The following is a 25,072-nucleotide window of genomic DNA, read 5'->3' on the forward strand; positions in this document are numbered from 1 at the left end:
GGATGGAGACTAGTTCAAAAAGTTTCCGCGTGTTTGACCTTTTTCGGAGCGCTCTTGAGACTAAATTTTATCGAAGATGAGCAACGTGGTCAATAAAAATAAAAATTTATTTTCAGAATCAAAACTTTTCGATTCGGCGTTCGCTCCTCTGAATTTGTCGGTTTCCACATTGAATCATAATCATCGCGGTCGTGGCGCACCCTGTACATCGATGTGGCATACATCTGTAATTTTTTTGCCATTATTGTTGTTGCCGTTGAGACTGCCCTCTTGGGATTATCGTCCAAGAGCTTTCATATATATAAACCGTCCGTCGATGGCGATCGTTCTTGAGGAAGTTGACACGCGGCCGGTGAGTGGGGATGTAGACGACACAACGAACAAAATTCGTGGGGGGACAAAGGAACGCACGATCGCCGGAGGATGTTCAAGCCGCTCTCGGACTAGCGAAGAAAAAAATGATTTTTTTTTGTCCTCAATATAAAAAGCTTCATTAAGGCGAGCAATTTCTCGGCACATTTGGACGATTTTCATGCCCGTACTTCATATCTCTTAAATCACTTGTCCTAACGACTTCGCTAGATTGACGAACGACGCGAATAGTGTGAATTTTTCCGAGCCTACATTTGGAACTCTCTTACCAAGTGTTTTTAGACAATCATCAATCACAAAAACATGCGACGAACTTTGTTGGAATAAAACGACGATTCGAACGACTCAGTTTAGAAAATAAGGTTATAGAAAGTAAAAGTACCGCGGAATATATGAGGAACATTATTATTTCTGACGCTGCTAACTTTGTTATCGTGCATTTTTTTCCATGACGTTATAATAACTAACATTATACGAGAATTCTACAATTTATTCGAGATTTTCTCCATCAATCGGAAAGTTACCGTTACTGGCTAGACAACTGCTGCTTAATATGTTTCGGTTTAGTAAATGGAAGAGAATCTGCTAGGTTAATTGGAGCGTATATCGGAACTACGGTTCCTCACATATTTTAGATATTAGTCGGGTTAAGACGCTAATTAGTTTCAGGGCCTTTACAGCTCAAGGCTTTGCTCGTATGGCAATAAAGAAAGAGACGGGGAGTTTCGACACACGTCGTATTTGCTGTGGAAGAGCACTTTTGCGATTGTTTAGTCACGTAGAGATATTGACTAAGGAATTTTTGGGGCTCCCGTAACTGCTGTCTCGATTGATCGAGAGTATTGATTTTGTGCAGTAAATATTGTCAGAAAAGAAGGAAAAATGTGACGGAGGCTCGTCAAAATTAGTCACCATACTCGTCGAGAAAACCGAATATGAAAATTTTCGAAATTATCGATTCGTCATCGTTACGCACTTAGTCATCATTCGACGAAACTGTCGGACACAATCGTCGATTTTATCGGTAACATGAAAAATAAAAAAATATTGGAATAAAAGTACTGAAATTGACGGTAACCGACGGTATCCATCTGTTGCGCCAGGTCAGTTTCCACATTGGAGAATTGGGTTCATTCGTTAATACCGACTCGAGTCGTCCTACCCCTAGGAGGGCCAATTCTGAGGCTGCTTTCCCCACCATTCTCGGACAATTCAGGGACGTCGCCACCGCTCGTATCTCCCAAAAAAACTAGGCGTGAATTATTATTTTTATCGTTCAAAAGCGACGTACCGTCGAAGGAAATATTTTCAATTTATATGAACAATTTTTCCATTCTTTTAAACGATAAAAAAAATATTCGTTTCGTGACGGGTTGAATTTCAAAAAGACGTGGAACAACCGAGAAATCGTTCGAGGAGCGATGAAAAATGATTGTTTGCAGTTTTGTTGACGACTTGAAATATTCATGAGCAAACTTGCAGCGAAAAATCCGAAATGTGCCTGCCTTCCTGCTGCTCGCGTTAACACTCTCGGTTTTGTGATAAAATTTCATTCGTATTTTTTTTCAATTTCAAAAACTCCAGCAACATGAAACTGTGCTTAGGGATTTAGAAACTCTGTAGGTAAAATAGACGAGATAGAGTTCTTTTTGTCGAAAATGAGAAAAGTCTGCAAACTCCAGGAAAATGGACGGCAAAGATCATTTTCGCGACCAATCAGATTCGAGGACGGGCACAATTATCCCTCTCCAATCCATCGCAACGTTCTTTTACTGACGACACATCTCAGCGGTATGTTTCAAAGGGCAAAATAGCTTCAAGAGAAGGGAGAAAAATTCTCATTACGGTAGAAACAAAGCACGAAAAATTTTACGAAATTCAGTCATTCCGAGGCCACAATCGTTAAAATTTCAAATACTCGATGACTGTGCCGAAAAAATGCTTTAAATGAAAACCGAACTGTTTTTTCTGCAACGTTATTGATGACAAATACACTAAGAAACACGAGTGAGTCGTTTCGTGTTTCTATTAAAGGATATTCGAAAAAAAAATCTCGTCACGTTCCGTGGCTCGCGGAAGCCCATGGCACTTCGGTTGCTAGATACTTGTATGAATTGTCGCAAGTCTGACGCTTGCGCTCTAGCCGAGACAGTGCCAGCTGTGCGTGCGGCAACGACGGAGGCCCGTTCGCCCTGCGCCCCGCGCCTCGTCGTGCCACAACTTACGGACAGCCGCTGTGCTGCTGCTCTTCACGTCATCCGGACGTACCGGAGGCCGCACATAGGCCAGTGTGTCTGAGAGGAGCAATAATTTTCCTAAACTAAAACCAATATGGCGGACACTGAGGATAAAACCGAGTTGGCTAATATATCGAGGGGCGACAAAATAATCGTAACCGTACTCGAGTCCGCCCTGCCCGACATCATCGTAGTTGTTTTCGCCCATGGAACCAAGTCCTTTCAAGGCGCCCTGCTCGATGCCACTAAAAGGTAAGAGAGATAACAAAACTGTATAATCCAATCCTCATTCTTTACCGTAACGGGAGCTCGACTTTTTCATTTCTCACTGTTTCTTACCAAAGTTGGAAAAAATACTGATCGAAGAATATCGAGATTATGCATGAAGTAACTTCGGGAAAAAAAACGATCCAGTGACCCAGGGGTCGATCGTACTTTTTCAATCGCAATGATTCAAGACTTCGGTGGTTTTTATGCTCTCTAAATGTTCTCAGGATATTAAGAAACTCGAGACGTTGCGCTCCCGAGTTAATAAAGCCATTAATTTCGTAAGAAGTACGGATTTTAGCAGGTTATATTCTTTCACGTGTTTACAAGATAATCAATTAATCGTTGTTCGCACCCGACTGATTTTTGCGCTGATGAGCGACGCTCGATGATCGCCGAGTGTGCAAAAAAAATCCGGAAAGCCTAATTTTCGTTTTTCAAACTCGGTACACGTTTCATTGGGCGCTCCCATGCGTCCGGAAATATTATTTCGAAGTGCACAGCACGTGGTGGCTCTTTCGCAATTGCAATCCGACCTGCTAATTATTTCGGAACGATGCGCAACAGCTGCTAATCTCACGATTTTTAATCGAACTTTATACTTTGGATCAAAATGTGTTTCGATGTTCGCTACATTGTTGGCCTTTTCATCGATCGGTAAACATAATTGTGTGAATTTCTTGCTCAAAGAACCTCTAACTTTTATCGTCTATTTCGAAAGTATTCGCGTTCATAGCAGTTTTTTTCTCCACCAATGAATTTTGCTGCATTCGAAAAAATCCTTGTTTCTGTAGTCTTGTGTTCGAGGAATGTCCGCACTAAAATTTCGCATCTGTCATCGAGGGGATGAGCGCGAATCATCCACTTCGATAACGCGAACTTCCGTCGCCGCAAAACCGTTGATTCAGCTAAAATCATAAGAATTCTGCACAGGACCGTGCAAGAGAATGACTCAAACGCCCTTTTCTTCGTACTCGGCGCCAAGATTTCTCCGTTTATTCATATTTTCTCAGGAAAAAGTGACAGAACGATTAAGGTCGTGTATTTATACGCGCTGTTGAAAACTAACCTTGATTGTGGAAAGCGAGTTACGCTCGCTGTCCAATCGCACCATATTTTTCCTTGATCGATCAATTCGAATGGTGGAATTTGTTGGATTAGTGAACTCGTGTTCCATTCAACGAGCAGATTCAACAGCTGCGAAGACAATTTCTTATGCATGGACGAGCGATTACGTGTTTTCGAGTGACGCAGTCGTTGCGCTTCCTCCTTTAGAAAGATTTGTTTGCGAGTTCCGTTCGCTTTATTTTTCTCGTAAAGGAATATCACGGATGGTGTGTTTATCGTGGAAAAAGGCTTGGTTTTGCGTCGAAAATTCGAGCGAAGGTGAAAACGTTTCGACAGGATTTCTCAAATTCCTGCCAACTCGAGAGTTTTCTCGATATTTCGTGGCTACTGAAATTTCGCTCTGTTCCAACTCGAAATAATCACCGTTTCAAACACTCGCTTTTAAAACGAAAAATCTAAATGGCCCCGAAGATTCGGTGCTTCGATATTCCCCCGAAATCTTGAAATGTGTGAGCCGATATTTCCGAAACAACAAAGTTAAATCGAGACCTATGCGAAGCGCCTTAACCTCTACGGACTCGTGTCTCGACGCTCGTGGAGCGCTGTGTCCTCTTAACCTTAAAAAAAACAATGTCCGACGGTTGAGAGACTGTAGTTTATTAAGGGACTCGAACGAGCAAGTTTCATTATCAAAGAATGGCACAAAAGCTGTGACGACAATGAAAAAAAAAATTTACTTCCAATAGTACTAAAAAATGACGATTATCTTGTTTTTTGTCGCGTATATACGAGTCGGGGCAGAAATTGAAACCGCCGTCGCTCCAGCCGCAATTCTCAATATTCGCCGCAAATGGATGTGCGGCGAGTTGTTTTTTTCTTATTTCTAATCACCGAAATCTCGTGTCAATATTTTGAGCTCTACGCTTATTTATTTTAGGCTGGAACTTACTGCCGACGCGTAATTCGACGGCGAAATTATTTAAGCTATTTCCCCGAACATTCGAGCCGTTAAAACAGAGCCGGAAATGACGAAACTCGTCGAATTCACAGCAAAAGTGCCGGAGAATGAAGCCTCTTCGTTTGAGTTCGCACTTTTGTCGAACGCTACTTATTGGAAACCCTCGAAATATTCGTTCGAGGAAAAACCCAGCAGAATTCTCGCACTCTCAATCGTGGCCGGGAAAAAATGTCGGGCATGAAAACAATTGCGTTTCGCCGAGGATTTTAATCGCTCTATTCGGCCTCCTGTCAAAGTTCGAGCTCTTCGTGCGATCGAGTACGAAGCGTCAGCGGGAGGGACTGGAAAGTGCTTTTCTCTACTTTTTTGTTCGCGGCGTCAGTGTCCCTCGAGTGTCATGACCGGATGTGCGAGTGTGCGAGAGCCTTTTGCATAGTTTCTTCCCTTCGCCCCTCGGTGTTGCTCTCGAAAGTGAAGACTCGCGCGGGCGAGGCGCAGCGGTCAAGCGGAGTTCGGCTCGCGCGTGAGTTCTACGAATTAGCTAACTCGGGTGGGTTCGAGCGTGAGAAAAATATTGAAAAAAATCGAGATTAAAAGTAGGAACGTCGGGGAGCGTGATTCGCGCAGGAAAATGTGTCCCAGAAAGCAGAAAATAAACGCGGACTGGTGGAAGCACCGAGAAAAAAGTCGCCTTCGAATTTTTCGGCCACGATCTTCGTCCACGTTTTATCCGCGCCCCCGCCCCTTCCGCAACTCGACTCCCCGCGAAAGAAGCTACAAAAAGGGGAGGGGCCCAGCGGGAGGAAGAAAAAAACGCTCGCCAAGACCAGAGCCAGGCCCAGCGGAATAAAATCCCTTCAACGTCGTCGCCAGCCACTTCTTTGTCTTAAGGTATCGAGTGTCATCACCGGATGTCGGCTCTTTACCTGGAGAGATCTCTTCCCTCGGTCCCCATCTTGTTCGCAACCTCCTCAGACTCCGTATTCACCTGAACAAAAAGTCCAAGACACGTGCTACGCGTCGACGTCTCGCTCTCTGTCACTCTTTTTCTCAAAAACGCATCTTTTCTCACTTTTTTTTTTATCTTTGAGCACTGCAAAAATATTTCTAATAATTATCATCGATTTTGAAAATTCTTCTTTTTCTCAGAAATTAAATTATTCTCGCGGTGGTCGCACTCGCGTACGTCCAGCAGTGCCAAAAACGCGCTAAAAGAAAAACTGTTTTTAAAAGAGGCAGCGATATAAATTATTAATAATAATTTGAATAATAAATTATTAAAATTTAATAATAATAATAATTTAATAAATTATTGAAAATAATTTTTTTCATAATTTCTACGCATTGTTTATTAGTATTTAAACTTTGTAAAAAAATTCCATTTGTTTTTTCACAAATTACAACACAAACAATCACGATTCTCGAAGCACTGAAAAAAAACGTTGCTCCACGCTCCGCATCGTTGCTTCTAGAAATGTTGATAGATCTGCAAAACGTTAAAAAATTCCTGTAAAATAGAGTTTTGTAGCCTGTCGAGCCGGATTTTTGAAATTCGAAAAACTAACCAATTTACCCAAGTTTAAAAAAAGTGTGCATTTTCTGTCAAATGTCACACTTTAATTACGTTTGTAAAACTTTTCAATCACATCGAAAATCCGACTCAACAGACCGGAGAAAACAATTTTGAATATTTAAAAAAAAGCATCATAAAATATTAAAAACTGTGTCGTGCAGACCGTGCCAGAAAAAGTGCTTTGAGATGAACGCATTTAAAGCTTGAACTGCGCATCAGGCCCTCTCGTCGAAAAGCCACGTTTTCTGAAACAATCTACTTTCACCGAAATACGCCTAAAACTATCGAGAATAACAAATTCTCTAAAAACATCGATTTTTTGAAAATTCTGGACGTATGTAAGGCCTTAAAGAAGTTGAGGCTGTACAGTCATTTTTTTTACCCAAAAGTTATGACCTGTACCTTTCAAAAGTTAGGCCAGTTTACAGGTTGGCAATGTTGCATACACTTTAAAGAAAAGTTGGGGAAAAAAGACGAAAAACTGGTGAAAGCTCAATCGAAAACACGAACGGTGACGACGACGCTGAAGTTTCCAACGTTGGAGTCCAACGAAATGAATGAAAATAAAATGATTTATCCATCAGTTTTTTATTTCACGAATCATAATTGTGTAGATTGAAAAAATACAAAGTACAAATTCGACTGGAGATAAATTGGAGAATTACTGAAATTATTGGACAGTTTTTTAGATCATTTCGTTGGACTCCAACGTTGGAAACTTCAGCATCGTACAGTGACGATCCTAGCCTCAAAAAACTGCACGGGAAACAGATTATTATCAATATAATCTCAGCAAATCTCCTAATAAATCTGAAAAAAATTGACATTGTTCGGCAAGCCTTGCTCATGCTGCCCAAAAAATTTCATATTTTTAGCATCATTTTTAACGGAGATATCACTGAATGTGTCTTGACTTCCATAAGATTACATGTTATTTGGCCCAAATTGTTATTGATTTTTCTCAGCAACAACGCTTTTTTTTTACACTTCACTTTATAAGATGCAACCGGTTTAAAAGCGATGACATCATTTTCATTCTAATGCCTCAACTTCCTTAAAGCGAATATACTCGCGCTGCCCCCGGCCGCCGACGGGCAGCAGTTCCGTGAGGCTCCTCAATCTCGATTTTTTTCGTCTACTTTCCCTCTGAGAGAAGGGATTCGAAAAAACATTTTGGAGAATGGATTTTTCGGAATTTCGAACCCCGTCGCCAGCTCGTTCTCTCGGTCGAGGTGGAAAAGTTCCAGCCCGCTTTAGTCATCCACCTGCGTGGGCTGCGACGTTTTTTTGTCACGGGTCCAGCCGCGTCTGCGAGGTTCGCGACTCCAAGCCTCGATCCCGGCGCGGGTTGGTCGGTTTCGTACGAATCTTTTCCATGAAAAATTGAGGCGAGATCGTTCGCTCGGCGTTTGCGACGATTAAGAGCTTCGGTGCGATGAAATTGTGTAATTTTTCGACTTTCGTGCGGGACTTTTCCCGTGTTCTTTGAGAACGTCTCGTGAGGCCATCGAGGCGAATTTTTCTTCGGTTTTCCTCCTTTCTACGAGCTCCGAAAGTCGCAACACTCGGCGCTCGCTTTCCATATTTTGTCTGTCAAACGCGGGAAGAAAAAACCGCTGAAAGCTCGCTCGTTGCTGCCCCTGCGCCGAGTACTTTCGAAGCGGTTTTTGAAGACGAAAAATGCCGTTGAGGGCTTTTTTCCACGAGGCTCAAAGTTCGATTTTTTTTCGGCTCGAAAAAAGTCGATTAGACATTCGAATTGGCTCGTTTCGTCAACTTTTGTCTGTTGAAATAATGCAAATGGAAAGCTGGGACTCGACGACTCGGAAAACGGTTGAAACTACTCCGCAGTTTCGAGTCTTATCGCTATTATCAGTTGATCAAACCTTTTTATCTTTTGCGGTGAAACGCCAACGCTTCGGCCCCTGAAAAGTGTTACTCAACGCTCTGACGCAAAGACAGTTTGCTCGCGAGGCCAAAAAACTGTAGAAACGAGATCGTCGCGACGAAACTGAGCGGTCGAGAGCTCCGGAACCGAATTTCCATACAGCAACGTCCTTTCGATCTCTCCGGAACGAGAAGCCCCAAAAAGCCCAGCAAAAGTAGACTCGCCGTTCAGCGAGGCAGGAATGACGCGGAATGACAGCGACCCCGGCCGTCGGAACGCTCTCCCGAGTCTCCCGCGAACGAGTTTGAACGGGAGCGAAGAAAAAAGCGGCTCGAAGGAGCCTGATTCGAGTTTTCCCCGGACGGATACTGCACTCGGTCGGTGGCACGTTTCTCTGCTGCGAGCAAAGTTACGATGCGGGAATATTAACCGCTTGACGAACAGAGGCATAATTGATTTGAGTGGCGCATCGCACCATCCTGGCTCGGCGAGCGACGCTTCGATCTTGATCGACGCGATGGCTCTCCCGTGGAATTATGCGGGCTTGAGATAATCCTCGAGCGTAGTCGCATTTTCCCGTGCTGGTGACGATTCTTCGAGGGTGGGGATCAAATGCTGGAGTGACTAAAATTTCGAACAGCTGAAATCTCGAGTTTATAAACTTCGAATGATAATATGGAGACGGATAGATTCGACTAGAGCTTTGAATGCCGAAAGTAAGTAAAGCAGAAACTGCAAGGCTCGAAGCACGTTTACATCGAAAATAGAATGTAACAATCGCCCATAGGACGATGACTGAAATATCGATTTTTCGTAAATTCGACTATCGCTCTTTCGATTCGTAAATTACCACGGTCAGCGATACTGTGAAAATTGACAATTTTGAAAATATAATAACGAAAGACCAAATATAACTGAGGTTGAAATACTGAAAGACCAAAAAGTCGAACAGTCAAAATAGCGAAACGTTAGAAAGTCGATAGACCAAAATAAAGAAATGCAGCGGAGCTCCAAATACACGCGTCGCACTCACTCACTCACTTACTCGGACCGGTGATCTCCAATTTAAAACATCACCATTTTGGGTGGGGCTCAATGCGTCGAATAACTGAATTGTAGAACGGTCGATATTTCGAAATTTTTAAAGTTCTGATATCAGTTTGGAGAAAAATAAGTAATTCGAAATTCTTATTCCCGATCGACTATTCAGCAGATTGCGTGTTTAATCAAAAATTTCTTCTTTGAATTCGTATTTACTCGAAAATATATATTTCGAATGTTTTCATTTCGAATGCAATTTAAACAGACCATCCGAATATCAAAAGTTCATATTTTCGAATTCAAAATGGAGAGTAATTGTTTTACAAACAGACCAGAATATAAAGTAGGAAAAAATCGAAAGTGAATTTTTCGAGCCTATAAAACTTAGATATGCGGAATAGCGATGGCTCGAAAAGGCGAAATTTAAAATGACGATGTTTAAAATTGGAGATCACCGGTCTGAGTAAGCGAGTGAGTGAGACGCGTGTATTTGGAGCTCCGCTGCATTTCTTGATTTTGATCGATCGACTTTCTAACATTTCGCTATTTTGACTGTTCGACTTTTTGGTCTTTCAGTATTTCAACCTCAGTAATATTTGACCTTTCGTTATTATATTTTCAAAATTGTAAATTTTCACAGTATCACTGACTGTAGTAATTTATGAATCGAAAGAGTGATAGTCGAATTTTCGAAAAATCGATATTTTAGTCACCGTCCTATGGGCGATTGTTACATTCTATTTTCGATGTAAACGTGCTTCGAACCTTGCAGTTTCTGCTTTATTTATTTTCGACATTCAAACTTCTGGTCGAATCTACCGGTCTCCATATTATCATTCGAAGTTTATAAACTCGAGATTTTAGCTGTTCGAAATTTTAGTCATTCCAACATTTGATCCCCACCGGCCATTTTAACTTTCGCCTTTTCGAGCCATCGCTATTCTGCATATCCAAGTTTTATAGGCTCGAAAAATTCACTTTCGATTTTTTCCTACTCTATATTCTGGTCTATCTGTAAAACAATTACTCTCCATTTTGAATTCGAAAATATGAACTTTTGACATTCGGATGGTCTGTTAAAATAGCATTCGAAATGAAAACTATTAAAATACATATTTTCGGGTAAGTACGAATTCAAAGAAGGAATTTTTGATTAAACACGCAATCTGCTGAACAGTCGATCGGGAATAACAATTTCGAATCACTTGTTTTTCTCCAAACTTGCAAAGTAATAGGTTATTTTGGGTCAAAGAACAAGACAATGCCAATGTTTTCATTCACGTGTGTTATTATTTCATATTTTGAGCTGATCAGTTTGCGAGCACGGTAACCACTCAATATCATCGGAAAACTTCTTGCCTCGTTCGGCCGTCGTCATGTCCTGAATCTTTACGAATTTCCGAATTCGTAGGTACATAGTGGGAGAATCATAATAATAATACTTCAACATAAAAGTGCCACCTTGCAAACTGACATCACAACTTAAAAAATTTCGAAATATCGACCGTTCTACAATTAAGTTATTCGACATACCGAGCCCCACCCTTCTTCGCGCATCGTCACAGATTTCGTGTCCGCGTAGTATTTTTGCGTCACCGGGACCTCATTCGAGGACTCTGACGTCAGAACGGCGGAGGCAGGAATCGCCCGCTCCTGCGGGGATCATTTCGATCGCATGTGAAAATAGATTCGAATCGAAATAAATATGAAACCCGGACGAGAAGATTCTTGGCGACTGTCGATCCGTCGAAGCTCTGCGATCCGTTGTCGCTGCTGGACCAACGAGGGGCCGCCTCAGTCTCCTATTTCACCGGGCACAATTTAACGACGCGGCCATTTTGATAGCGCGTCGATCGAGCCACCGGGTGTCGCGTGTCCAGTGCCTTTCTTTCCTCCTTTTCTAGTACGCCGCGATAGAGCCGGGCGCGGGGACTGTCCAATCGACGAAAACTCGATCGTGACGCGTCCGCACGGCGCTGCTCGTACGAAGTCGTTTGATTTTTATCACGAGTCGGGCCACTCGAGGAAACGGACGGCTCGTCAATCCCAAACCGGCAATCGGATTCTCCAAAAGTCCCCTCGCACTCGTCCTGCTTCCTCCCCCCCCCCCAAATGGCCAATTCCATTAACGATTCTCGTCTTTCGGAAGTTAATCAACTCGGATCGAAGTCCGAGCGGATTAGCAGTCGGAATAATCCATTATTTTATCGCTCGAATCATTTTATCAATATTTCTATGAAATCCGACCGGAAATGGGGCTCGGAGGAATGAAAGCACGAGGGAAAAGGCTGCGGACTCGTTGCTGGGGAAACTTGATAAAAAATCCGACGAACCGGCCCCGAAATGGCTCGGCTCCAACGAGCTCCTCAGTGGCCTGTAAAAAAATGGAAAAAACACATTTTCGAGGTGGTTGAATATTTTCTTTGCCTCGCATCCGCGAATGATTCGTAATTCCTGTTCATTGCGGTCCGAATGAATGACTCGACGCGCTCCAACCTTCAGGCATTGTTTCACTGACGAATATACACTTTTCAGACTCTTTGTTTCCTGCTAAAAGTGAAATCCAAACTTTACAAACGATCGTTACGCTGCCGGCTGAGTCCGCGCCATTGTTCCTGCGAGCGAGACCCGCAAACGGGGAACAAAAATCGTGGTTAGATTTCCCCTTGTCGCTGCGATGGTCCGTCATAGATTCCTCGCTGTGCTCCTCAACACAGCAAATTATCTTAGTCCGAATCGTGTGTTCTCGGAGGTTCACAACGCCGTAGATTATTCTCGACATCGGCGAACGCCTTATCGTCTCAATTAATCAGTTTCGTCGTGACTCGCATCAATACGGAAGTCTCGTTATTGCTGGGCTCGCACACCCAGCACGTCCCGAAACTATTTTGAAACGAAAAAACTCGAAGGGCGACGATTCGAGCCCCACCAGGATCGATGTGCGCTCACTTTTTCGCAGTTTCCTTCAAAACTCTTCATATTCGCCTTTGCTTCCAAATGTATTCGATCGAGTTTCGACTCTGGTCACGATTGGTCAGGAAATGGCTGATCGGCGGAAGATTAGCCTCGAGTCAAGTACAGCTAGCATTGTAACTGTCAAAAATGAGCGATCGTCGCGGCACGGTCGTGACGCGACAGCCCACAAAGTTCGTCCATCGAATGTTTCACGAATTATAGAGCTCCCTGGAGAATATCGTGAACTCGCGATTTTTTATAGTCTCCTCGAACACGATTTTTCCTCTCCTGTGACGAAGCTCGTCACGAGCTCGTGATTCGATGGTTTGTTCAATGAATCTCAGCACATTGTTTCGATCCCCTCCCAATGGCTATTTTACACTGTGTAAGAAAAAATATAAAAACGTACGTTTATGCGATAGAATTCATAAAAATGCAATGTAAATTTAATAACTCAATTTAAAAAAAAAATTTAATTTTACAAGTTATTATCACGCTTGTGGACATTCATCATTTATTTTAGTAAAATCGCATCATGGAAGAGGGTTTTGTGAAAGCAGAAAGTACTAATCTACCAATGATGAATAAGGTTGATGGTGCTGGCGATGGATCCGCAATTTTTGTGCATTCAGGCACGAGACACCAATGATATTCGTTATATGACTCATTATTTTCACAAATCTTGTTGCTTGCTCTTTCGTCGTCGTATTTTTTACTAAGGACTGACGTAAATTCAGAATCATTCAATTAAAAAATAGGTTTTGAGGCACTTTTCGGTCTTATGAAACAAAAATAAAAATTCTACTGGTTCATTGCGATCTCAGGATTAATTTAAAACAGTTTTCAAAAGAAGGTGCAATACCTTATTGGGAAATTCAGGTCCTCGGCTCATGCGGCTTCATAGTGCGTCCGAGATGACGCTGAAGTTCGCAACGTCCAACGAAATGATGTCAGAAAATTGAATAATTCGCCAGCGAATCTCGAATTTTGTTCCCTGTCGAATGCGCAATTCGTAGTTTTTCAACGTCTGCACAAATTATTCGTGAAGTAAAGAATTGATGAATTACAGATCTCTTTTTCGCTCATTTCGTTGGACTCGAACGTTGCAAACTTCAGCGTCGTCGTCCGAGCCCGCTAGTCTGATCGGGAGTGCCTCGGAGAATTGCTCCCTCGGAGTGAATAGTTTTTCGTGCGGATTCTCGCGCCCGGAGTCCGGGCTCCCGGTCGCTCATCACCGGAAATAACGAAATTTTTTCCTCCCTAATATTGTCACTCACGATCCTCGACCCGGTGTCAATCGCCACTAAAATTCGTGGTTCCCCGGTGTTCCGATCGCTCCGTGGACCGCTTCCAGGGCGGTGCGCAGTGAAAAAACGTTCCAAATACGTGGCCATTGATTTTTCCCATAACTCGGACAAACGACGAGCGAGCCACGTTGGCGTTGACTGGCAGGGTTTATCCCCGGTACCGCGAACGCTCGGTTTGATCTGAAATTTTTAAATCTTTCATCGAGCCCTCATCAGAGTGGATCTTGTCGATTTCGAAGCTCGCTGCTGCTGGCAACTACTCCGTTTTCATTCCGGAACTTCCGGTGACATTCGGAGGCTCGGACAACTTGAAATGGACGTACGAATGGACGGGAATCGATACGAAATGACGAGAATTTATAGGAGGCTCCGAAGTGCCCTCGAAAACCATTAGGATTTAATGCTTGCGGCGAATTCTGTAGTCGAGATCGTCTACGGAGGCCTCTCTCGTAAATTCGAGGCGGTCGATACGCCGGGATGTGCGGATTGGTGTGCTCCCTCGCTCCGTCGTTTCTCTCGGTCTCTCACTTTTGTAACACGAGGTTATAGCGTCGGAGATCCATTCTCGATGGAGCAGTGAACTCGGCTCGCTGTGGACGCGTGTCTCCGCAGAGGGAGAGGTCAAGACTTCTTCATCCTTGCGGGCCATCCGCGCGCACCGTTTCGATAACGCCAATTCGTCTCGGCGTCGAAATTTCTCGATATTCGTCGCGGGGCAGCTCCGAGCTCTGCGTCACTCCTTATCGCTCGGTCACAGCTGCTTCTCCGTCCACGGATTTATCAAATCTCCTAGGCAAACTGTGACGCTTCACAGAGCGAAGCGCAGAGGTTTCGACCGGGAGAGAAAACTCCAGTGACACTGCGAATGCCGCTCGTCTGCGCCTGGAAAAGTACGCCTTTTTCATCCACGTTGCTCCACTTTTTTCAGCTCCTCGTTAAGACGTCACTTGCCACTTGTCCGGGGAAGCAATCGTGGAGAAAAGTCTGCGAGTTCGAATTTGCTGACTCGAAACGTCACGATTTTGAGGCGGAGGAAAGAAAAAATTCGCTTCCTCGTTATTGTTAGGCGGCTCGAAGCGAATCCGGGACTTTATTTGCCACCGAAATTTTCCGCCTGTCGATGACCAGGAACGAAGATCGATAAAAATATTTCGAAACACGAGCAGCTAGGCGAACATTACGTAAATGCTTGTCCAAGCAGTTTCAGTCCTTGAAACAAACCACAAAGACGCTTTCACGAGTCTTCCCTCTTCTTGGCGTTTCAGAGCGGAGGATCGGGCGAGAGAGAATCGCAGAACGAAAAATCGTCCGGACACTTTGAGGTAACTCCTGTACTGCTAGTCAAATGAGGGCTAAATTTTCAAAACGCTTTTATATACCAAGTTTAATGTATTGATTGAATGTATTGTTAGTGGATTTGTATTACAGCTTATCTTATTAACATGTAAAAATATTGAAAACGCTAGTTTTGCAAAACCATCAACCGATAAATGCAAATTTCCACGCTGACACATTTTTACTGGTATTTTTCGAAGAATTATCTGCGTTTTCTCATCGATTTTATTGCAACAAGTCTCATTTTGTTCGTCAATCGGTCCTCTATGAATCCACCATGTGGTTGTTTTTTTAACTTGATCGTTTCACTGTTGCAGCTGATTGATCATCGGGTGAAAAAACTTTTTCGTTCATTATTTCTCTCAGGAATGAGTTTAAAGGAAAATCTACGTGGTGAATTCGTAGAGGATCAGTTGAGGAACAAAATGAGACTTTGTGCAATAAAATCGGTTAAAAAATACAGACGATTCTTTGAAAAATACCTGTGAAAATGTGTCATCGTGGAAATTTGCATCTACCAGTTGATAGTTTTGCAAAACTGTCATTTTTAATATTTTTTCACGTTAATAAAATATGCTTGAATACGTATCTATTAAGAATGAGTTTAATCGGTACGTTGAACTTGGTCTAAAAGCGTTTTGAAAATTTAGCACTCATTTGACTAGCGTGCAGTACAGGAATTACCGTAAAGCGCTTGATTTTTTGTCGTATATTACAACTCAGATGACGCTGAAGTTTCCAACGTTGAAGTCCAACGAAGTGATCGAAAAAAACTCTCCAATAATTCCAGTAATTCTCCTATTTTGTTCCCTGCCAAATTTGCGATTCGTAGTTTTTCAAGCTGCACCAACGATTCGTGAAATAAAAAATTGGTCAATTACAAACGTTTTTTTCCTTCATTTCGTTGGATTCCAACGTTGGAAACTTCAGCGTCGTCAACTCAGGAGAAAACGCTCGTTTGGCATTCAACGCCGTCGCCATCTTGAGCTCGTACTATCTCAGGCTTGACCCGCACTGACAGCTCAGTCCCGCCGAAGTCGTTTATCCCACTTCTCTCGTTCAAAGAGAACGAAAAATGACATAAAGCTTGGCTCCTGGTGAAACAATGCCGCGCTCACCGTCCCTCCCTTTCGTTTCCTCTCTTCGCTCATTTTATTCTCCACTTTTTGGGCTTCATCAAGAAGCAATTTGGCAGAAAAATTAACTGAATTACCAGCACGTTTGTAGAGGCAACGTCGACCCCCCTCGCTCCATTTCGTCGTGCAAAAATTCAGATCCGTAGAATCAGGATGAAAACATCCTGTCACTTTCTGCCTCAAATTCTCGTTTTCTTCCACTCGTTACAATCGCGTGGATGAATATATTAAGTGTGCTGGCAGTTACTTCGGCGGTACGTAAACGGCTCCATTTTTATCCGCTGTTTTTTCGATGATTTTGTGATTAAAAGTGCGAGTGGCTAGCTCGATGCGAGAGCTCGAAAAAAGAAGCCTGGAGGGACGAAGTTACTCGGCGTCGTCCTTCGAGCACGCGGTGACTAATGATCTTCCTTCTTATCGAGAGACTGCAATGAGCAATCGCTACTTACGGCGGTGAAAAGAATTCTCTTGCCAGCATCACTTGGAAGATCGTCGAAAACGATTGCTCCGCCAGGGGAGTTTTAACGAAGTCAGAAAAAAATTGGCATCTTTCGAGAACAAATGTCGGGAACATCTGTACAAATGGCTTTCTTTTAATTTTTTCTAGAGAGAGAGAGAGAGAGAAAAAAGCGAATTTGTAGCCGGTAGATTCGGTATTGCGATGGCTCACGATCCCCGCTAGGTTGGACAACCACGACGGAGCTCGCCTCGAATGGGCGTCGCCTACTTTTCCATTGTCCGAAATCCTATCGAAGGCTCCAACTCGGCCTTAACGCAAAATCCTTTTTTAGCGCGCGGGATTAATGATCTTTTGGTACTTTGAGCGCGATGGAAACTTGGCCCAACCCGAAAAACATTCGTCGCTCTTTCGCTCTCTTTCTCTCGCGCTCCCTTTCTTCTGTGCATCTTTCTTGCTCGCCAAACTGGAGCACAATATAATAGAGGTCTGGGGAACTCGGCTCGAGCACGCTACCTACTCTGCCCACACACATTAGTACACGCCGAGAATTCTTTCCTCGCGATTAAAGGTCGACCAGCTCTGGAATTTCATAAGCTTATATCGAAAGAATTCTTCTAATCGTGTCTCGAGTACGAACAAACTTTTTCATCGAGAAGCAGCGACCGTTTCGTCACGGAATTTTCGTTTCGCGATCTCACACTGACACGGATCCGTCGCGCTCGAAGAAACAATGGAAAGATACAAATGTCGTAGTGACATTTGTTCAAAAGACCTTCACTTTCATTCCTTAAAACCCTCTCATAAAATACATTCAACGAAATATATTTCATCCGCTAGTGTCTTTTCAGCCATATAATCTCTCGCGATTGTCTGCCTGCCGCGTTTGATCATTCTTCAAGGTCGCCAAAATACCGCGTCATTTCTATCTTCCGTTCGACAAAGGATGAACTAATTCGTTCTCCAAAAACGCTGTACACTGAGACTAGAATTTCTTGATCGAACGCAACCTCGTTTAGTTGGATGAAAATGTGGTCGATTCGACCAATTTTTCGCTGAAAAATCCAATCATTTGTATTCTCAAATATTTAGAGTTTAATAGAGTGTATTTTTTTTTCAATATCGTCTATCGAATAAAATTCCATCGAGTTTGACTGTTTTTTGTTGTTGAACGAACTCAATAATTTTCTACTAAAAAAAACTTTTTCTTTCTCGATAAAGAAAATGTTATCTTTCAATATAAAAATTGTAGGAACAACGAATCCGTGCAATTGCGAAAAAGTTTTCGAGCAAATATTTTTTCTAACGAAATTTCGATATGAAATCCTACAATTTGTGTCCGCTGATAAATAATACGATTAAAGTTGAATGATGATTCATTATACTGGATTTGCGATATTCTGAAGAATCTTGTCGTTTGCAACAATCGAAATTACGTAGCCGACAACAGCTCGCGTTGTTTATCGCATGCATTGCGTGTGATCCTCGAGTTTATACGCCCGTACTTTACAGACGAGAATATAGCCAAGTTCTTCGTGTACTGTATTTCGAGTTTTGCACCAACCGCCAGAAACCCATGCGGTCGGTAATCGAGCGAGAGATGTAGGGACGTGAATAAATAATACTCCCACGATCCGTGGGTGCGGTTCTGTTATAACGTTGAAGATCTCTCGTCACGCACATGCCGATGTTGGTAATACGCTTTACAATCGTGCAGGAATCGGCAGGAATGGTGCACGCTCGTTGAATCCGTTTCCAGATACGAGCAAAGTTGCATAGAATTTATCAATTTTTTTCCCGGTCCTTTGAGTCTAATATGTTTGTTTGGAGTCGATAGGATAAAAATATTTTCGAGTAAAAATAATATTTTTATTTACATTGGAATGATTTATTGTTGCAGAGGTCTTCCCTGCGGTATCCAACCGCCGGAGCCAGTGCCAGGACCGGACGGGGACAAGCTTTCGACGATCGCCACGCGGTTCAGTTACTTTCAAGAGAAAAAATTGTCCCCCGTTGCCTCGAACAAGATTGACCTTCGGAGAAACATCAATCCACCGGCGAGGTACAAAAATGCGCGTTCAACGGTCAGACTTCGACCGCGTCAGGTGTTGTGCAGCAAATGCAGGTCGATTTGCAACGAGAACAGCGAAAACGTCGATTCCAGCAACAACGGAAAAAAGCGAAAGCTCGAAGCTCCGGCGGAAAGCGCTCCCCCGCCAGCGAGACGGAGCGATCGACGGTGCAATCAACCCCCGCAAAAAAATCAACGAGTTTTGTTCATGGAGAATGAAAGCGTCGCGAGGACCAGAAAAAATCCTTTGTGCTCGGACGGCGTCGACTCTTCCACCAAATCCTCAGAGCCTCTCGTTGCACCCAAAGTTTCTGCTCGTTTGCAACCAAACGAAATCGACGATGCGATGCAGAGCACCGGTAATAATTCCATCACTTTTCGAACTCTGGTATTGTGAATGAAAATGCTGCTAGACAACCCAAGCCCAGTTTTTATCGTATTCGTTTTGTTTTACTCTCGTACAAAATTAGTGACTAAAATACTTGGAAAGAATAAAAATTGAAATCCGTAGGAAAAATTTTTAATAAAATCGATTTCAGAAGATTTTTTAACGTTACGAAGAATCATAATAAGGGAAAAAGAATTGTTAAAATGATGGGAAATTTTACAGGCACTGCCCAGCTCGCATCGGATGTTCATCAAGCTTCTTACTGGCCGTGTTCAACGGAAGATTCGACGTGGAACCCAGCGGACGCGTCGACGGAAATTCGAGCCGAGCGAACGGAACTAGACAGTAGGAATCCATCGACGGCGTATTGCGCAACACCAAGACGCTTGAGTAGTTCGTCGGTGGAGAGTGCCAAAGTGCCGGACGAGGATGAGAAAAAGACATTAGCCGCGGCAGACTCGACGGTAATAAGACCGAAGGTATCGCGAGTGCCAAGAAAAAAGAGATCAGTCGGTTCGATGGAGGATCTGTGGGACGAGACTGTGTTCGAGGATGCGACGAGGACGGCGAGAGCAACGCCGGTTATAAAAATATCGTTCGGAGCCCAGGGCGAGGGGACGGTCTTAAAAATACCGTCAAAAATTCAGGATCCTTACGTTCACGATGTCGATACCGACGTGGAAGAGCCGCAAACGGAACTCGAGAGAGATCCGTTAGAACTGCCAGTCGGTTTCGAGGCGGAAAAAGCTCCAAAATTGCCCGGCGATGAAAACGCGCTTCAGGAACAATTGGACCCGCAAAAACAAAATGGCAAAGACGCCAGTGCTAAAGCCGCCAAGAGAGCTTTGAAAAAAGCCAAAAAAGAAGCCAGAAGAAAAATGCTCGGCGGTCTTTCACCAGCCAGATCACCTTGCAACGGATCTCCGAGGTATGAAGATGGATGAGAAAATATGACAACTTTTTTTACCTCGGATTAATGCTCCATTCGTCTCTGTCATTTCTCTTTTGTAATGCCGTCTCGAGCTCTTCCACTCAATCAGAGATTATCTTGACTGTTTTTACGGATAAATATATGAAATATAAATTCGCACGGTGCCTTTGATATATCGAGAGTTTTCGAGAAATAAGTTGAGCCGAGAGAGCGAATTGAATGCTACTTTAATTTATCTACGGGATAACACCGAGAGAAATGGTTTTTGTTTGTTTTTTTTTTTTTTGGCGGATCGATTAATCACTCCAATGTCTTATTTTATTAAAAAGACGAACCCAACCAGCGAAATACTTTTTGAACGCGTTTTCGTGAAAACTTCGATTCAAATGCTACATAAATTCGCTATGAATTTCAAGGGTACTTTTTCTATTAGGGGGGATATTCGCAATCTCTCTTGAGACGAAAAAAATAAAATGTTTGAAAATCCCCTAGCGAAATGGCATCGAGAAAAAAAATTCTATAGCGTTTTGTATCTGCCTTAATCTTCAGATATAGCACGACGTTCGATCCGATCTCGTATCATCGTAGAAAGCACAAAGTCAAGCACAAGAAGAAGCACAAAGAGGAACGTAAGCACAAGAGCCTCGTTCAAACCCTGCAGACCGAGGAGGCCGAGAACAAAGGTGGACGAAAGGGAGACTCGACGGAGTCAAATATCATAGCTTCTAACGTTGAGGAAGAAAATCCTGACTGGAACGTTAATCCTGATGGAGAAACGTACACGGCTATAAAGGAACAGTGCCTCAAGCAGAAGTTATCTATTTCATTGAAGAGATTGAACACGAACGCTTACGCAGCAAGATGCGATTATCCGGTGAGCAACGCCTCTTCAGGATGCAAAAGTCCTGGCGCAAGCAGCGACGAGCTTAGCGAACCTGAACCCGAAGTTGATGCGGTTGAAACCGCGCCCGATTTTCCACCGCCATCGCATCCTTTGACCATTCGTTTGGCTGCTACACCCGTGGCTCATTGTCTTACGGCGAGCGGAAGGCGAATGGACGTTGGCGACGTCGTGTGGGGAAAAATTCACGGGTTTCCTTGGTGGCCTGGGAAGGTCAGTATTTCCTTCGAAATATATTTCAAAATATTTCAATAGTCCAGGGTCCTGATAATCAGTGAGTTCGATGATTTCGAAGTGAACTATTTTTTCAGGTTCTCAGTATATCGGTATCTTGCAGCGAGAATGGCAACTCGTCGGATGCTCAGGCTCATGTCGCCTGGTACGGTTCGTCGACGTGTTCATTGATGTCGTGCGATCGACTGAGTCCTTTCCTCGAGACGTTCAAGGTGAAAATTCGAAAAAAGAAAATGTTTTATTCAATTAATTCTTAAAGCGCGTTTGAGTGAGGCAGCAAAACCGCGGCTTCTTACAATTCCGTGAGAATTTCTTTACATACTTTTGAATCGCTTTGCAGGCACGTTACAACAAGAAAAAACGTGGCCCTTACAAAGAGGCGATAAGACAGGCCCAGTCCGAAGCGAGAAGTCAAATAGCTCCGAACTCGACGACGAGTGGAGTATTGAACGTTTGTGGCTCACCTCGTGAGGTGAACGTACTTTCCTGAGGTCAAAAAACACGACGTAGTAGTCGCAGAAGAAAAATCATTTATTCCACACTGCCCTGATTGACAAAGATTCTTTGTCAGCATGAAAAATGAAGGAGAAGACGAAGGAGGAGATGAAGAATGAAAAGCGGAGGAAAACAACGTTTAACGAAGAAAGCTGATAGAGCGAGAGGAGACGAACGTGCCGGTTTGGAATTGCTAAATGTAACATAAAACCTGTACAGAATGCATTTACAGTTAACGCAGAAATCGTAGCTGAGACTCGAGGGTGTAATATGGGTCGGAATGGCTAATTAGTCGACGCATTTTTGAGGGACGAATCGTCTAAGCGCGTTGGCAGCATTTTAAGCTTGTTAATTTATGTTTTTATCATATTTTTGTTCTCGCTTTTTTCGTTCTCTGTTTTTGAAAGCGTTTTTTCTTTTTTTTCTCGTTTATCGCACGAACTCGTGCGGAAATTTTTGTCCTCCTTTCAACTATCCGTCTCGCCTCGTTGAAATGCCAAGTCTCGTGTGCCAGTTCAATTCCAGAGACTTCTTCGATTCGTTTATCGCTTTTACAGCGGTTCCAACCACTGCCGAGTAACTTGATGAGGCATCCACGCGCATTTATGGTGTTCGATTTCAGACGATTATCGAATGAGGAAAAATTCACGTTGAGTCATTGATTCATACACAATTCCACCCACGAAACAGGGATCAGGAAAGTTTCGGCGTTCTTTACATTACCTTCTGAAGCATCACCTTTTTGGTAGACGAATAGATAAATAAATTCATCAGACTGCTGGCAAAATAAAATTTTCTCGACTCACTTGACTGACGCAAACGATCTATGACTTCGAATTTAGAAACGTACACTTGGCCAAAGCTTGTGCAGCCATTCGAGAAATATTTATCGGAATAGACACACAGAAGGGGGAAAATATTTTATCCTCGCTCTTCGTACGAGGAGGGGGGATCCCTCGATAACCCGTTGTGTATATTCAAGAATATCTGTGAATTCTCGACGATCCAAAGACCGGAGTTTCAAAAGTTTTCCTCGTTCGAAAAAAATACCGATAATTACAGAATTTTATTGAACCTCGATATTTCATTTCGGGTTAACCTTGATTTCGTGAATATTCTTCGTCGCATTGAACAGCCGTTGATCTAACTGCACAAAGCCACACACAGGAGCACGGTTATGAAAATAAAGTACATTTTTCCATAGCGTCGTTCTTCGAGCTCGTGCAAAAGAAAGATTTTTTTCCTCAATTTCGACGTCCGGGTTTTTGTCAGATCTTGAAATTCCAGAAAACAACCTGTACCATCAGTTCTGATGAATTTCAGAAATTCGTCGAAATTATCAACATTTCTTTTTTATTTAAAAAAAAACTCATCAGTAACTAAAGAAAATGAAAAAAACATTCTTCCTTATACATACTAAAGAGCAAAATAACGATTCTCATCAGAGGGCGCAAACTTCCTTGATTCAATCGAATGAAAGTTTTTGCCATTTATTTGCTTTTAACAATAACAAAAATTGTTTTGAGTAACTGTGATTTTTTCAACTGTTTTTTATTATGTATAAATATATATTATATATATATATCTGCATAGATTTATTATTATTATTATTGTTACTGATACATTAATTATTGAATAATTCTTGTGTGTAGTAAATGAAGATTCTTCTGGAGGTGCAAGGACAAGACACACGTGTAATCGCGAAGATTTCATTTAAAGGCTTAAAAGTTGTACGCTTTTTTCAAACGACACTGATGTGCTCGTGGAAGCTTGGGAAATGTGCGGCTTTTCTTAAGCGCAGTCAAATATAACGAAGTTGTGTGGCTGCCTATTCGTTTTTTTTTTTTTTTTTTTTTCATATTTCTTTAGTTGTAGTCTCAATTAGCAGCACTATAGAGTGTGATTTTGGACAGGCGTCAAAAGTCACACGTTAGGAAATGAAAAAAGCATCGAAAAATGTGTTTTTCTACAGACTCCAAAGCCAAGAAAATGATGGTGGATTATAACGATATAAACGAAAATGCGTTTCTCGTGATAATGACATTCGAGAATACACGATCTTGTAAAATAAGACGAAATAAAAATGTAAACGAATATACAAATGATAGAAGAACAGAAACTACAAGCACGTAATTATATTTATACGATAAATGAACACTTAGGCATGTACGAAGCCATGATATCGTCGTAAAACTACTTTTTCTCCAAATCGGAGAGAAGAAGAGAGAAAATAATAGAAATTCATCGGAACATGCCAAGTGCCACTTGAGTAACGAGAAGCGGAGACTCGAAGAGTGAGCCTGCACGGGAATGAAATAAAAAATGATGTGTATAATTTTTTTACCGACACTCTCGATGTTCGTGTATTTGAAAAAGTAACAGAAATCGATTATAACTTGCGATTTAACGACAGTGACAATATTTTTTTTTTTCAGTCACTTGGCAAATCGAATTCATTCGTGAATGACTTGTTGTACGATGACGACGACGATGATGAAATGATGTTCGAATAAAACGACGGATATCGCCGATCGCTATACCGTCTTCCATTTAGAAACAATAGTCCGTTATTATATGGTTTTTTTCCTCGTCAAACGTGGTACGAAGTAATAAGTAGATAAATATGTGACATTTGGCGACTTCGATGAACGCACGTTGTACGTGCGTCGCACATCGAATAATTGTACTTGTATGTGACTGCCTGTGTGTCTGCGCGTGTGTGTACGCGTGCGAGTGCGACTTACTCTGGAGCACGCAACGAAAATGAATTGAAAAACTTGGGATAATTGGCTTCTCGCATCACTAACGAGCCTTTTCGAATATCAGACGATTCGAAGGCTCTCTTTTTTTACATTTTAAAGTCCGTCGCGTATTTCATACACTGGGTAAAGAAATGTAAGTTCAAAGGAAGAGCCTATATATGCGACGTTTCGATTTGTATAAACAACAAAATATACTTTTCTTCATAATTTCGTTTTTGTATGTTTTTCTTTGCTCTACTTGACCAAACGTCTCTTTACACGTTTTTAAGCCCGCTCCTCTCTTGAGATTATCTTTGGGAACTTTCTCAAAATCCAACCAAGTGACGGAGCGAATCGGAAGAATTTTGGTTTTTCGTACCAGGCTCAGAGTTTCGATGGATTCTACAACTTTGCTGCGCAAAGAGTCCAAAGTCTGCCGATTTTTTTCGCTCGGGATGCTCTCACTCTTTAAGAGGAATAAATTCCACGAGAAATCTCACGAATACGAAGCTTCGGTTGTCATTTCTACGCTGGTCGAAAGCTCGCGCCCTCGGAAGATGCAAATTTACTTCTTTGGCTGGCGCTAGCTTAGCCCACTGCGGACCAAAATCACTCGACCTTGAGCCTCGCTAATCAGTTCCCTATTCGCGCATTTATCGATCAGAATATTTATTTATCAAGTAAAATAAATGTCGAAATTCACTGAATTTTTATACG

The 25,072-nt window shown here is 42.5% G+C and overlaps 1 protein-coding gene across 1 annotated transcript; it reads left to right on the plus strand.

Moving 5' to 3' along the window:
• Positions 1-1,725: 1,725 nt before the first annotated feature.
• On the plus strand, positions 1,726-24,583 carry LOC122406884 (PWWP domain-containing protein 2B-like). Its single transcript, XM_043412682.1, has 6 exons — positions 1,726-2,861; positions 18,495-19,024; positions 19,276-19,981; positions 20,534-21,098; positions 21,197-21,331; positions 21,460-24,583. The coding sequence occupies exons 1-6, from the start codon at positions 2,704-2,706 to the stop codon at positions 21,607-21,609; spliced, it is 2,244 nt and encodes a 747-aa protein (XP_043268617.1). The 5' UTR covers positions 1,726-2,703; the 3' UTR covers positions 21,610-24,583.
• The last annotated feature ends 489 nt before the right edge of the window (positions 24,584-25,072 follow it).

This window comes from Venturia canescens, chromosome 2 (genome assembly GCF_019457755.1).
Source record: "Venturia canescens isolate UGA chromosome 2, ASM1945775v1, whole genome shotgun sequence".
Classification (NCBI taxonomy): domain Eukaryota; kingdom Metazoa; phylum Arthropoda; class Insecta; order Hymenoptera; family Ichneumonidae; genus Venturia; species Venturia canescens.